General features: G+C 41.4%; 3 protein-coding genes across 3 annotated transcripts; 2 read left to right on the plus strand and 1 right to left on the minus strand.

The window, feature by feature from the left end:
* The first annotated feature begins 1,266 nt into the window (after positions 1-1,266).
* npy7r (neuropeptide Y receptor Y7) lies at positions 1,267-3,300 on the plus strand. Its single transcript, XM_015010836.2, has one exon. The coding sequence runs from the start codon at positions 1,303-1,305 to the stop codon at positions 2,416-2,418; it is 1,116 nt and encodes a 371-aa protein (XP_014866322.2). The 5' UTR covers positions 1,267-1,302; the 3' UTR covers positions 2,419-3,300.
* Positions 3,301-6,249: 2,949 nt separating this feature from the next.
* Positions 6,250-9,715, plus strand: prelid1a (PRELI domain containing 1a). Its single transcript, XM_015010844.2, has 6 exons — positions 6,250-6,387; positions 6,894-7,021; positions 7,626-7,851; positions 7,949-8,062; positions 8,286-8,364; positions 8,851-9,715. Exons 2-6 carry the CDS (start codon positions 6,930-6,932, stop codon positions 8,970-8,972), a joined length of 633 nt encoding a protein of 210 aa, XP_014866330.1. The 5' UTR covers positions 6,250-6,387; positions 6,894-6,929; the 3' UTR covers positions 8,973-9,715.
* Positions 9,716-10,402: 687 nt separating this feature from the next.
* On the minus strand, positions 10,403-13,718 carry mxd3 (MAX dimerization protein 3). The gene is made up of 6 exons (XM_015010847.2): positions 13,533-13,718; positions 12,746-12,848; positions 12,566-12,595; positions 11,997-12,111; positions 11,732-11,897; positions 10,403-11,567 (listed from the first exon to the last, which is right to left on the minus strand). The coding sequence occupies exons 1-6, from the start codon at positions 13,600-13,602 to the stop codon at positions 11,449-11,451; spliced, it is 603 nt and encodes a 200-aa protein (XP_014866333.2). The 5' UTR covers positions 13,603-13,718; the 3' UTR covers positions 10,403-11,448.
* Between the last annotated feature and the right edge of the window lie 601 nt (positions 13,719-14,319).

Below are 14,319 nucleotides of genomic sequence, written 5' to 3' on the forward strand. Positions count from 1 at the left end.
TTGTGAGGGATAATAGTGATAAAGGCAGAACTGAAGTTAACAAATACAGAGCGCCAGGTGGGATGAGGGCGGCTGAATGAAACATGATGCATCTTCAACAGACTCAGTTTGCTCGGTAAACATCCAGGCAGCCGGTTGGATGCCTGCGATGTGCAGTACCACTCTCTGAAAGCAGCTCATTATGGTGTAAGGCCTACTTAGACGGTAGTTGTTGAGGCTGGTGGCTGATGTTTTCTTTGGCAGTGGGATGAATGTGGTGGTTTTGAAGCAGATGATGACCACTGACGCGTGCTGTAATGAGAGACCAAATATATCAGGAGACTTGAGGTGTGCGCTCACCTTGCTGTGAAACAAAAGGGCTCTAATGGTCAGCATTACTTCAGTGCAGAATTTGATGTAATTAAAGCCAGCCTGAGTCAGCTCCCTGTGAAAGCACACCCTGTGTATGCTTTCAAAACAGTCCCGTAATGTTACAACTGCGCTATCCTCACAGATGCTGGGGTTTTGTGAACCACAGGTTTGTATGATAGATTCAGGATCAATGAAATGTGATCTGTTGTCTGTCATCCCCAGGATGTTTGTGATGGCACAGCTTTGTACGATCACGGGACGTTTGCATATAGTTGGGCCGGGATATTTTTGTTTCTGGGCAGAAAGCATACATTTTTATGGCACTTGGGTATGACTGCTGTCATATCTGCATTATTAAAGTCTTTAGGATGAGCATTCATCTGGATGATAAGAAAGCTATGCAGCTCTTCCAGTGCTGGGCCAGTGTTAGCTTGCAGTGAGATGTAAATAGCTCTACAAAATATAGAAGTAATGCCTGTCAGTCGATAAAATACCCTGCATAAGGCACTCTTGATGTTTCCTCATAACATTTACTGCAATACACCTGTCATTGTTGATATGGTTACTAACTCCAGTTGGTATCCAGATGCAAACTCTAGTTTTACCAGAGTTTGCGGATCTATCTGCCCAATAGACTGTGTGGCCAGCTAAGCGAATAGCCTCAAAATTTGGTAGTGCAAGTTAACGTAGGTTAGCTTTCAGACTCGCATGGAGGCCACTGCGCTTGCCCCTAATTGTGCTTCACTTAATTGCTCCTCTTCAGTTTGAAAAGGAGTAGGAAAAATGCCCAGGCTTATTATATTATTCTCCTCACTCCTCCAGAACATCCACCATGTAGCTATGTTCTGTCTGAAAGTGATGTTCTATTAAGTTTGTGTCAAGCTGTTTTGTTTTCTGTTTTCTCTCCTCAGGTGTTGGCGCAGCCTCGGTACTGTGGACATCCCAGTAAAAATGAGCCCCCTTGACACATCCAACACCACAGCAGAAGTGGAGCCTGGCGAAAGTGATCTGCCGTTTTGGTTCAACAACAGCTTTGACTCATTCCAGCCCGGTTTCAGCTCTGATATCACCAAGCACCTTGGAGTTCAAATCACTCTAATAATGGCTTATTCCTTAATAATCCTGCTGGGGCTGCTGGGCAATTCCCTGGTCATCTACATGATTATTCGCTACAGAAACATGCGGACAGTGACCAACTACTTCATAGCCAACCTGGCCTTGGCAGACCTTCTGATGGTCACTCTTTGCCTGCCCTTTACTCTGATCTACACTCTGCTGGATGAATGGAAGTTCGGTGCCGTGTTGTGCCACATGGTCCCGTTTGCCCAAGCGCTGAGTGTTCATGTGTCCATCCTGACCCTGACTGTCATAGCTCTGGAGCGTTACCGCTGCATTGTCTTCCACCTTGGTCGACGCCTGACCTGGCATTCCAGCCTCTTCATCATGGCATTCACCTGGACTATTTCTTCTGTCCTGGCAGCTCCTCTTGCCATCTTCAGGGAATATCGCTATGAAGAGATTCCTCCTATCAATCTGCGCATGCCTGTCTGCTCTGAGAAGTGGCCCCACGGCATCAACAGGGACGGAGTCATCTACAGTCTCTCAATGATCCTACTGCTATACATTCTTCCTTTAGCAATCATCAGTTACGCCTACATATGCATTTGGGTCAAACTGAAAAACCACGTCAGTCCGTCCAGCCGAAGCGACAGCATCAACCGACGCAAGAAAACCACAAAGATGCTGGCACTGGTGGTGGTGGTGTTTGCAACCAGTTGGCTGCCTTTACATGTGCTCCAGCTGGCCACTGATCTGGACTTGGTGCTCCGGTTTGAGGAGTATAAGCTCATCTTCACTGTGTTCCACATCGTGGCTATGTGCCCTACCTTCACTAATCCTCTCCTCTATGGATGGATGAATAAAAACTACAGAAATGGCTTCATAATGGTGTTCCGTTGCGAGGACAAGGCAGATACTTTCCACCCCGATGGGTCGTTCAGGACACGCTCTGTGAGAGGGCCCACGCTGAACGGTCGTAACAGCAGACACCCTCCCACTGCTGTATGAGATTTGCTTCGTTTAAAAGCAGAATTTTAGCACATTAGCTTGACTTCTGCTTTAAGGGGTGTCTGGTTCTCAAGAAGCCTTTTGACTTAAAAGAACTGACCGATGGGTGCATTTCAACTGTATCTATCCCGAAGCTTTCAGCTCCTTGTTGGTTTTCATTTGTCATTTGTCCACAAAAGTTCAAAGTACAGGTACCTTAGATGTGTCACTTACTTCTGGTCAATACTGAACTGCCGAGGTGTCGCTACTGCTCACAGTGTCTTCGAAGTAAAAAAACAAGGCAAAACAAAACTACATGTTCACTTATGCTTTTGGTCTAGTGTTTCCAGCTGAATAAATTCCAGCTGGAAAAATGTGTTATTGTTAGCAAAGGCCTGGCTATTTGCACAACTACGATAAGATTAGGAGATGGTTTTCTAAATGATACCAATAAAGCATAATTTTCTGACAATTTTTGAACACTGGGTACATTATAAAACAGCAGTAAGATAACTACCAATCATGTGAAATCCTTAAGCTGCTCTCACACTATTTTCTGTCTTGCCATGTGTGCTGGGCCTTAAAAAGGAGTGTTTCATAAAACTAAGCAGGACAAAAAGGTATCATTTTGGAAACATCAAATCGTATCACAGTTTTGATGGATGTTTGTCACTTTTGATATGTCCTCACTGTTAGGTTCTGTGTTTTGAGTTCGAGTTTCTGTCTGTCTAGTCTTGTTTTCCCCTGAGTCTCTGTGTTGTCTTGATTGATCCCAGCTGTGTGTCGTTCCTGTGATTACCCTCCCAGTGTATTTAGTCCCACCTGTTGTCAGTGTTCCTTGTCGGATCCTCGTCTAACGTCTGTTTCCCTGTGGACTCTTTATCATTAAATTCATCATTTTCACCTTCATCCTGGCCTGCCTGCGTCTCATCTCACCTCACCAAAGCCTGAATCATGACACTCACTTTGCATAATGCATAAAAATTGGGATTACATGGAGCAGTATTGTGTAAAATCTACTTTTTTTTTTTTTAACTTCAGATCATGTTATAGTGTTATTTCCTCATCAAAAGCCATGCCTGGAGTGTTGCTTTGATTCTTTCATGCATGCTTGAGAAATCCTTTAATCTCATTTTGCACAATCATTCAAATGTACAAAACTCTTGGTGGGACTGAGAACAGTCTTCGGGGATGAATCTCCTCCTCAGAGCTGCAGTTCCCACGCTTCTGAGCCTCTTCCTCACAGATCTCTGCAACTTCCTCACTCAGCTCCTTCAGACTAGCCAGCACATTTAGCCAACACCTGGTGGAACTGTGCATCTGCTGATCTCATACTCCCTATTTCTCAATGCAACGCTGGTAAAAACGTTGCTAAAGGGTCTATAGAGGAGTGATGTTGTGATGACTTCCTGAAAGCTGAGTGCTGGAAAGAGTGGGACGGGACATTCTCAAAGATAATTTTTCAAGGCATGAAAAATTGTGAAATGTTTAAGCTGCTCTCGCACTATTTTCTATCTTTCCACAATTGAAAATAGTGTGAAAGCAAATTTATTTTAAGTCATATTTGATACGTACAGCAATTCCAAAACAACTGAAGGTAACATAGTTGATTGTGTCAAAATTATTCTATAGCGCTGATGTGCTATAGAATAATAACACATCACATGACTATTCGTCATAGGGAGTTATTTTACTTTTTTCCATTACATAAGCTATTTTTTATTCATCTATACTTAGGAATCAACCGAATGTCTGAGAATGAAATGTCAGTGATCTATGAATGCTATGAAGATGAGGAATTATTAGAGTAATTAATCAGAAAACTGGTTGTGCCATCAGTTGTACTTTTAGTTTCAAGCATTCAAGCAAATCTTCATGAGCACTGACAGAGTTCTCACATGAACATGCTAGCATTAAGTCATTGGTGTCATATTTGACCAATGGCGCGCTTATGATTTGTAAACACACAAGTCCCAAAAAAATCTGTAGCAGCCTGCCATAGCTAGTGATCATGTTATGTTACTTAATATTTTTTTCATTGATTACTTCATTTATCTATAGTCAAGTGCTGAGTGTCAACACATTTTGAACATGTCAACATTTTTAACCAGGGCTAGTTTACAACGTCTTTCTCCAGTTGGGCTTTCGGTCAAACATACAATGGTTTTTATATGAACTATCCTTCAGTATTAAATGCAAGGACAAGTGATGCTGGAAAGTGATTTACCTAAGGCTGTATGTAATCCCACCCCAATAAAACACTTGGCAGATAAGGAACAGTGTGACAAAGGTGTTAGTGCCTAATGCAATGTAATGTTACTATTGTTAATGTTAACTATTCAGAAACGGCTAACAACCTTTCAAAGCTCCACCCTTTCGAGGGTATTTTCAAAAGTGCTACCTCCCTACCCTGGACCCTGCAGCTTAAATGAGAGGAGACAAGAGATAAGAACCCCTCCACATAGAGACAATGGTTGACACAAGGCTTTGGTCACGAAAGAGGGCCCAATGCTTTGCATGCAAGTCTCTTTATAAGGCTCCTTGTTGAATTGAATTACTTGTAAAGTACATATCTAATTTATTCAAATATGTATCTAAAATGTTTACCTATGTCTTATGAAAACATGTTCCAGTGTATGTACAAAATTCTTGTTGCTAAAATAATGTTCAACTTTGCAGTATATTTTCTAGCGAGAAGGCAGATATTTATGTGACAGTGAATGTAGGCTTCTCATGATACTTCGGTAATTGTTTTCGCATTCATCCAAATCCTCTAATCTGGAAAAATTAAACTGTTCCAGCTCAGCAACATTCAATCCTCTTCCAAGAAATCCAAAAGGCAACGTCACTAATATTCTGTACAAACAGGAAGTTAATTGTTCTCACCTGGCCACCATCTGTTCTTGATTAAGGAGAGCAGTGGGACTCTGTGTCCAGAAGAATGGGACTGGAAACCAGCGACCTGTGTGACGCCAGGGCAGCACACTGTTGATGTCTTCATTACAAAAACTTGTTCAAGGGGATGTAAAAAGAACATGCAATTCTGTGTTCAATACACTGCTGCTAAAGTGACCTTTCTGTTGATGCTACTTAATAAATGTGGGGACATGAATCAACAATGAGGCCTCTGGGCACGGGTGTCAAGCCTGGACCTGACACATTACAGCTGCTGTTTCTATAAAGACAACTTATTGTTTGTTCCTCTGTGTCAAATAAAGAGATCTTGGTTGTGTATGTCTTTGTTCCCAGTGGCTACTGATTAAAGCAAAAAATATGATCTGTGTAGTGTAGTCTCAAACTGAACAGTGATTTCATTTGGATGTTTATATGAATCCTTGGGTTGGCAGCATGTTGCATCAGTATACAGGAAAAGATAGCCCTCAGACGATGGACTGGATTTATAAAAAAGGATTAAGTAAATCCAGTATAGCATTAAAATAGCAAAATTACTAGTATGACCCACACGTTTAAGTCAAAGAGAATAGCTATAACCAATGCATTACTGGTTCCTAACTCCCACATTGCAGATTTTCTGGTTTAAGCATATTATTTTATATATTTCAGGCTTCAAGCCTTTAAAAAGAAAAGCAAAATCTCTTCCTTAAAATTTACAGTATTTTCATATAGTCCGACATTTCTTAATATTAGTCACGGACAGAGCAGAAAATAAGAGCTTTATCTGAGTACTTATTTGTCGTGACATTTTACTGAACAGGAAGAAACTTCAGCTGTCAACCCTCCTTACAGATGCACAATCTGCAACGGGCGACTAAAAACTGGGACATTTTGCGCAGGGTCTCTGCTGCCATCTAGTGATCAAAACAAGCATCACCAGCGCCTCCTGCCGGATGTTCCATCGACGTCGAACGTTTGACCTTCTTCTCGGCCTGGTGACGTTTGACATCTCATGCAGGTGGTCGCGCGATGGACTTTGCTCCTCACGAACAATGAAATGTCCGTTCTGATCTTTTGAATATCATCACTGTGCAGGTCAGTGTTTATTTTGTCTTTGTTGAGCCCTTCCTTCCGAGTGTTGATATGTGACTAAATACAAATCTATGCCGAGAGAGCCATTCATTCACGCGGTTAGCCACATGCTAGGCTAGCTCCTACCATCCAGGAAGGGAGCTAGGTAGTGTGGACGTGACGAATGTGACAGAAACGACTTTAAACACGTTGACATACGTCTTTTTTTAAAAAAATACATGAAGCCCTTATTTAAACTGCAAATACATCATAAAGCCATCAGTAAAAATGGCCCACCGTGCTTTTTTATAGCTTGCTCGGTTTTTATGTGGGTTTTAGCCACCTTGTACCGTTATTCTATAAAATATGAATGAAAAATGTCCGCACAGTCATGACACTTAAATCCTGCTTATTCGTAGCAGTTACTTAAACCCGGAAACGGCAGCAGAATGATCTACAAATATGATTACTGTCAACCTTACTCTACTTCTGCTTTATCTGATTATAACTGACTTTTTTTTGTGCTGCAGTTCCACAGAGTACTGCCAGAGTAAACCAAGGGAACAATGGGGAAATACGTTTGCTGCACAGGTATGCTGAAAAACACCTGGGACCAAGTTTGCATTGCTTTCTGGCAACGTTATCCCAATCCTTACAGGTGAGAAAAAATGTCTTGGTGTAAAAGTGCACGATTATTATTTATGCTGTATAAAATTGTGCAAGTAGAATAGGTCTTTACATTTGCATACTGCAGAGGTTTGTTAATGGAGATAAATTAATTGATGTACAAACAATCTGATAAGTACACACATAGCTATAGTGTACCTACAACCTTTTTTTTTGTAATAAAACATAAATTATTTGCCATTTGAAACCATAAGGTGCTATCATGCCAAGCTGAAAAATGCATTATGGGAATTTTCTGATGATACACGGACTTTGAAATGATCAGTCATATTACCACATGAGGCAATGATAACTTTTCTGACATAACTGTAAAAGCAGTTTATTAATAATTAGAATCGTATTACATAATATGCATACTGCCTTGCAAAGTTCTTCACACCTTCAATTTGATTTACTGATCTAGCATTTTAGGTTTACTGTAAGTTGTCAACACAGAAATCAAATCAATAAAATCCTTTTATACTAAAATACAACACTAATTTGTTACTTTGAGAGTTTAAAAGTTGTTCAAAAATAAACACATTGCAAACGAAATCTGATTTTTTTTTAAATTTTACCGATCCCTTTGGTTTCAGTAACCACGTCTTGACGGAGGACATCATCTTCAGAGAAGTTACTCCGTCCAACTGCCTCATTTCCAGACGTCTGTTGACCAAAACCAGCCGTGCGCCTCGCTGGATGGAGCGGTACCTCCCAAAGCACATGACCAACTCGGCGTACATCATTGAGGACTCCGTCGTAGACCCTCAGAAACGGACCATGACCACTCTGACCTGGAATATCAGCCACGCTCGCCTCATGGTGCGCTCCGGTTTTCATCCAGCACAACTTGGCTTTTGCTCAAAGTCAAAACCTAATTGTGATGATTTTATTTTATTTTTTCTGCGCGCTGTGCCAGTCTGTGGAGGAGCGCTGTTTATACCAAATGAATCCAGAGAACGGCTCCTGGACGGAGATTAAACGGGAAGCCTGGATCTCTTCCAGTCTCTATGGGCTTTCTAGAGCTATTCAGGTCAGTAGAGTAAAGTGGAAAGTTGTACCACAAGCGCAGAAAGCAGCATGGAGTGGCTGATGGGGAGACCTCCCCACCTGTCTTCTGTTCTGTAGCATCAGCAACATCATGCCAGAGTGAAGATGCGACAGCTGAGCAATTAGTCCAAGTAGTTCCTCATTGTTGCTGTGTTTACGTGAACACACTTTGTCTTTTTCCTTTACTGACTTTGTTCACTTTTCAGGAATTTGGTCTGGCAAGGTTCAAGAACAGCGTCACAAAGACAATGAAAGGCTTTGAGTATGTGCTCTCCAGAATGCAAGGTACATTGTCATTTTAAGAGTTTTATTTTATTTTTTCCAGATTTCCCATAGAGTTTGTCATAGAAATGTAAAAAAATAAATTAATAAAATTTCTCAGAATGCTGGGACACCTAGAAGCTATGACGCACCAAATTCTCTGAGTCAGAACAACACGAAGAGGAAGCAATTTAATGCTTGTCTGCCTCTTCAGCAGCTCTTTTCTATGCAGACATAGTTGGCAGGAGTATGCTGCTGATCGGCTGTGAGACTTTTTCTCCTTGTTTCTTTTTGAGAACTACGTGGATTTTATTCAAATTGATTGGCGTTTGTGAAACGTGGGATATTTTGACGTCGTGATCTTGCCATACTAAACATTGCTGTGGAAAAAGTGTACGTTTTGAATACCTGCCAGTTTTGCTTTTCACACCAGCTTAAGCTTTACCTCTACGTCCTGAGCACGAGAATGTCGACGCGTTTCACTTGACGTCGTGCTTTGTGTTTCTGTAGGCGAAACTCCGTCCAGAACCTTGGCGGAGACCGCTACGGAGCGGGCAAGAGAGACGGCACTGGCAGCTAAAGAGAAAGCAAAGGACCTCGCCTCGCATGCTCAGAAGAAACAATACGTATGATGATGCAGCTGCAGCCTTTTATATCGTGACTATTTTACATTCGACCACTCTCATAGCAAACGCAGTTGCTGGGTATTTTGCAACGGATCCCAGTGTTGGTTTGAAAACACCTCTGTGAGGACGCATCCTGCTGAACGTGGTGGTGAGAGAAGGCCTGAGCTGGGTTCAAGAGCCTGTTCCACCCGCCCTGATTGTGTTTATTGTACCTCCGATGCCACGTCATTTCAGTATTTACCACAGATAGAGATCTTGAGTATGGCCCCCGGGTGCTATAAAAGTAAGGATGATGACCTGTACTGGAAGTGTTCCTTAGGCTTTTGCTCAGCCTCTCCACCCACCAGGATTTGCCTTTATTTTCACTTCACGTCTTGTTTTGTTTCCCTCATGTTCTTTGTTAACTTGGAGCACTACTTTAAAATATCACATCAGTTCTTTGTGATTAATTTATGTATTATATCCCACTTGTTTTGTGTTAGTTCAGTTAACCCAGTTCTACCTTAGTCCCGATGCTGAGACCGGTTCCCTGGCTGCTTCACGCTCAAGTTTGCTAACTCTGCATTGCCGGAGATAAAAGCTCGACAATGTCTCGTCACCTGGCATCTCTGCTGCTGTGTAAGAGCTATACATGAAGACTCCTCTTAACTTGATTGTCACCTCGCTGTATACATTCATGTAGTCCTTTGTGACTCTTCTTGCTTAAATGAAGTATCAGCTGGTCAATAAATTGACATTTCCTAATCATATTATAGTTTTCTGTGTCAAGTGAAGCATTGGATAACTTTACCTTAAATGTTATGGTGCCTTTTTGCTGTATTTAATTGGGATTTTATGTGGTAACACAACACAAAGTAATGTGTCATTATAATATGATTTTCACATTCTTTGCCAAACGGCAGATTTTCTTTTGTCTTACCACAGATTCTAGGTTAGAGTTAGATCTAGATTTTTACAAAGCCATTCCAACATTAGTGTGCTTTGATCTAAATCATTTGATTATAGCTGACTCACTATCATTGTCGCTATGGGAACATCTCATTATAAACACTTTCTGTATTTAAAAGCGTAAATACAGAACGTTAAAAGCAGAAGTGGGTAAGAAACTACTGGTTGGGATGAAACGCACAAAGCTACAGTACGTCAAACATTCAGATTTTGGGATTGCAAAACTTATGCTGTCGACAAATTAACCCACCTTTAAATTCCTCCACTACTTTAAGTGGCATCAGTTAAATGGGGCTGAATACAAATGCAGATTACCATAGTATACTAGGTATTCTTTGTGTTGCTCTATCACATACAGTCACACTGCAATACACATTGTTTTGTTTTCATATGAAAAAAACAGAAAGGTCTGAATACTTCAACAAGGCTTTTGTTCCTAAAGTTCTCAGAGAGAATAGTTTTGGAAAAAATATAACATATGAAAGAAATTTATATAGAAAATATTTATTTGCTTAAAAAAAAAGAAAGAAAGCTTACAATGGTACAAAAAAAATGCTACATAATATTACTGGGTGGAAAGACAAACTAAAAGGAATAAGGCATCTTGCATATACAAAAAAGTGAAGAAGAAAGCAACTTCAGTTCTTGTAATCGGCATTAATTGCATAATTATCGCTGGTAGGTGTCGCCTGCTCTGACTGATTTTCAAACGTCCAGCTGAATACTCACGATGGCCAACGCTCCTCCCCAACTTGAACGCTCTCGAGATCCGACCGATCACATAATGCGTCAAAAGTCTTTGTTTTAAATAGAGATGTAAATGCGTGCCGATATGAAACCTCAATGTGCAAATGTGACTGAGGTTTTTTTTTTTTTTCTTCTCTTCCCCCATTTCCTGGTTGTTGATTCCCCCCCCACCCCATCTCTTGCCCTACCCATCGTCCTTCTGACAAAACAAGTGCAACGGGTGGACGTTATGTGCAACAGAAGAAAAAGAGCTATAAATACATGAAGGGAACTTACATAGGAGGACAAAAAAAGAAGGGGAAAATAAAACAGAAATAATGTTTTAAGTGCATGATAAATGTGACATTGCTGCAATATAGACTTAGTGCTAAGGAGAAGCAGTGTAGAACGTTAGTTTAAATCTGGTTTAAGGCAGAAAGAATTCAGCGCAGACATGAAGGAAATTTGTATTAAAGCCCTTGTTTTGATAAAAACCGGATTCCTAAATGACGGAAAGGCTAACACCTCATGGCTTTTAGGAACAAAAATACATAATTGCTTTATCAGAGGAATGCTTATTCATGCTGTAACATCCGTCCCAGTTTAGTGCAATTGAACACATTATTAGCCTGAACTTATTTTGAAAGGACAAACCCCCCACCAGCCCACCCAAAAGAAAGCTGTCCCATAAAAACAAAAGTGTTCGGTTGTCTACAGTATCCACGTCTTCCCTCATCCTCTGTCGTCTCGGTTTTTTTGGAATGTTTTCTTCCTCCCCTCCCTCTGGCTAAACCCCGTGTCACGGTGGTCATAGCCAGGACCTGTCCAAGCTGGAGTAACTGTGGTCCGCGTCCATGTGTGCAATACCCAGCCCGTCAGAGTCCGCGCAGTCAAACACGATGCTTTCCACGTCCACCTCCACGTCTTCTGTAACGAGGACAGCAGCAGAGACCAAAAACCATTAGGAGAGGAAACTCACGGTGAAAGAGCTGAGAACCGGGGCCGCATGGTTGTTCAACTCAAGCCAAAGAGAGAGTAAAAACAAAGTGTGACATGACAGATTTCGGCTGAGAGCCCCGTCATCCACCCACCTCTGTCTGAGTCCGACCTCTCGGAGGACATGGTGGACCCCTGGCTGTTGTTCCTCATCCTCTCCGTGCCCCTCTGGAGCTGCTCCAGCCGAACCCGCAGCTCCCTCTGCTGCCAGCGAAGGCGGTCCTTCAGCTGCTCGGCACGCTCGTCCTGCTCCTGCAGCTTCTGCAACACGTCGCAGACGAAGGGGAGAGACGCATTTGAACAAAAAGCTTCGGATACAAAGAGAGAGGAGAGGTCAACACGTGAGGCTTTCTGGGGTACCTTTATGTGAAGCTGAGCTTGTCTCAGCAGGTTCAGGGTGGTGTTCCTCATGGAGTCGGTGGAGAGAGGAACCTGCTTCTTCAGCTGCTCCAAGCACTGCCTCAGCTGAGCTCGTCTGCCGATTACAACAGTCAGCAGTGTCACTTTTTCATATCTCGTCACATTACGACCACAGCGTTCGAAAGGAACCTCTACTGAGTTATGCTACAGACCCAGACAGTGTTATTGTGAAGTGGATGAAGATTCATGTGGTTTTCAGTTTCACTTTGCAAATAATGTGAAGTCTGTTTTGCATTTGTATACAGTCCACATTACCATGACAATCAAATGGCTTAAGAAGTCAACCCATTAGGAAATTATGTCCCTATGTGATGTGTATTGCAAAGGCTTCTGAGGTTTTCAGACAACACTGCACATGCAAACTCGATGGATACAATGTGATAAAATGTAGTAAAGTTCAAATTATAAATGAAGGCAATGTACTGTTATATCTCTCAAGACAAAAAAAAAGACAAAACAAAATAGCTTTGACCTTTATGATGTAATTTAATTTAGAAAAAAAAACATACCTGTTTTTCTCCAGCTCGTTGTGAACTGTCCTGCAATTAGAATTAAAAACACACTTTTATTAATGTCATAAATATGCATAGAAAATGATGAAACAACTTTTAGAGTTAAGGTTTATGGTTCCTTATCATAACTGAAAAGCACACTGGAACTGCCATTGATCTGTTACATAATGTACTTACCTTTTACCGCCAGCAGCAGAAATCTTCTTGTTCTTCTGTTTGCTTCTTTTATCCGAGTTACCGGGGCTGAGAGGCGGGGGTGAAGCATATCCATGTTCAGCCTCTGCACGGGAGAGGAAGTCCATTACGGGCAAGCGTCAATGTTTATGACGCTGATAAAGTTACTGCTACAATGTTATAATGGTGGTTTTCTCATTGTAAATATGTTAGAAGTCCTGGAATTCTGATTAAGTATGTATTATAACAGAAATATTACCCTAACCCAAGCTAAAGCGTTCAAGTTAAATGATGAAAACAATATGAGGACTCATCAGCTGAACGTTTTTTTTTTGTTGTTGTTGTTTTGGCGCCATCCATCCATTACCTATAACTCACATGGAAACCGATGCTTTTAGATTTAAAGTAGTCTAAATTACTAAATTTAACTAGCATTGACTCAGTTTGCAGAATGCACGATAAATGCAGCTTTCCTGCCCAGTCGGTCTTTTCATTCATCGAGCAGGACTGACGAGCGCCGCCCCGGATTCATTTTCAAACTCGGTGAGATTGGCGCCTTCCAATACAAAGATGCAACCGATATGTAGGTCACTGAGTCAAATGGCACAGATCGGCCACGGTAGCATCTAGCTGAATATTCCTGTGCAATCTTAAACGAATGCAAACAATGTGATAACTGTATTATTAATCCCGTATGTATTAATAACAGCTGCTCGATGCAGATTGTTTTTTCCCCCCTTAGCAACAATAACTCCTGCCCCTAGGCTGACTGTTGACATAAAATACCAACCTCGGCCTTTCCTCTCCACGAACTCGGCTGCCCAAAGGAGAACCTGAATGCTGCAAACATTCCCTTCCATTATTGAGCTGGCAAGAGTAAAACAAGCGGAGGTAAACAAACTACAGCGAGGCAAGCATCTACTGTGAGCGAAGGACTGTCTGTGCAAGCTACGTTCACAGTGCACGGAGAGCCAACAATAGTGCTGCCTTCAAGGACTGAACGTAAACCTCGGAAATTCCCCACTTTCGGCTGCCTTGTTAAAACGCTAATATCAAAAAATAGTTAGCCCATCACAATCCGGAGATTAATAGACTCCTCTTAATTTGAAGGCAATGGCATATAGCCCTTCATTTTTGTGTTTAAATTCAAAAATGAAAATGTTATGTATATGGCTCTACCATTTCCAAAAGCATTTGAAGGGGTCGTAATGCCTCGTAAAACGTCACGGTCAAGCCAGCCACTCCCCTCCGCGAGAGACGTGTAAGACATTTTCACGCGTATTTACGGCAATAATTGTAGTAGTACTGATGTTTTTTTAAGTTTCTCACATACAGAAATCATACAACTTTACATAATTATCTACTATATAAATCCGTTTCCTACAACATCAACAACAACAACAACAATAATAATAATAATAATAATAATAATAATAATAATAATGATAATAATAATAACCTAAAGCAACATGTTTATGGCTATTTTCCAGTTAAACAAAATCTCTTAATCGCCGTAGCTGACACATTCGTTCTTTAACCATTTGAGACACGTTCGGTCTCAAGGGTTAATTATATAT

This window comes from Poecilia mexicana, unplaced genomic scaffold, assembly GCF_051168715.1.
Source record: "Poecilia mexicana isolate PSO_F unplaced genomic scaffold, ASM5116871v1 scaffold_10, whole genome shotgun sequence".
NCBI classification, from domain to species: Eukaryota; Metazoa; Chordata; class Actinopteri; order Cyprinodontiformes; family Poeciliidae; genus Poecilia; species Poecilia mexicana.

What these genes read in the sequence shown, in the direction of transcription:
- prelid1a (XM_015010844.2), top strand. Translation starts at nt 6,930, where the DNA reads ATGGGGAAATACGTTTGCTGCACAGGTATGCTGAAAAACACCTGGGAC. An exon ending in GGCTTTCTAGAGCTATTCAG is followed by an intron (nt 8,063 to 8,285) that starts GTCAGTAGAGTA and finishes TTCACTTTTCAG; the next exon opens with GAATTTGGTCTGGCAAGGTT. An exon ending in TGTGCTCTCCAGAATGCAAG is followed by an intron (nt 8,365 to 8,850) that starts GTACATTGTCAT and finishes GTGTTTCTGTAG; the next exon opens with GCGAAACTCCGTCCAGAACC.
- npy7r (XM_015010836.2), top strand. Translation starts at nt 1,303, where the DNA reads ATGAGCCCCCTTGACACATCCAACACCACAGCAGAAGTGGAGCCTGGC.
- mxd3 (XM_015010847.2), bottom strand. Translation starts at nt 13,602, where the DNA reads ATGGAAGGGAATGTTTGCAGCATTCAGGTTCTCCTTTGGGCAGCCGAG. An exon ending in TCTGCTGCTGGCGGTAAAAG is followed by an intron (nt 12,596 to 12,745) that starts GTAAGTACATTA and finishes TTCTAATTGCAG; the next exon opens with GACAGTTCACAACGAGCTGG. An exon ending in AAGCTCAGCTTCACATAAAG is followed by an intron (nt 11,898 to 11,996) that starts GTACCCCAGAAA and finishes GACGTGTTGCAG; the next exon opens with AAGCTGCAGGAGCAGGACGA.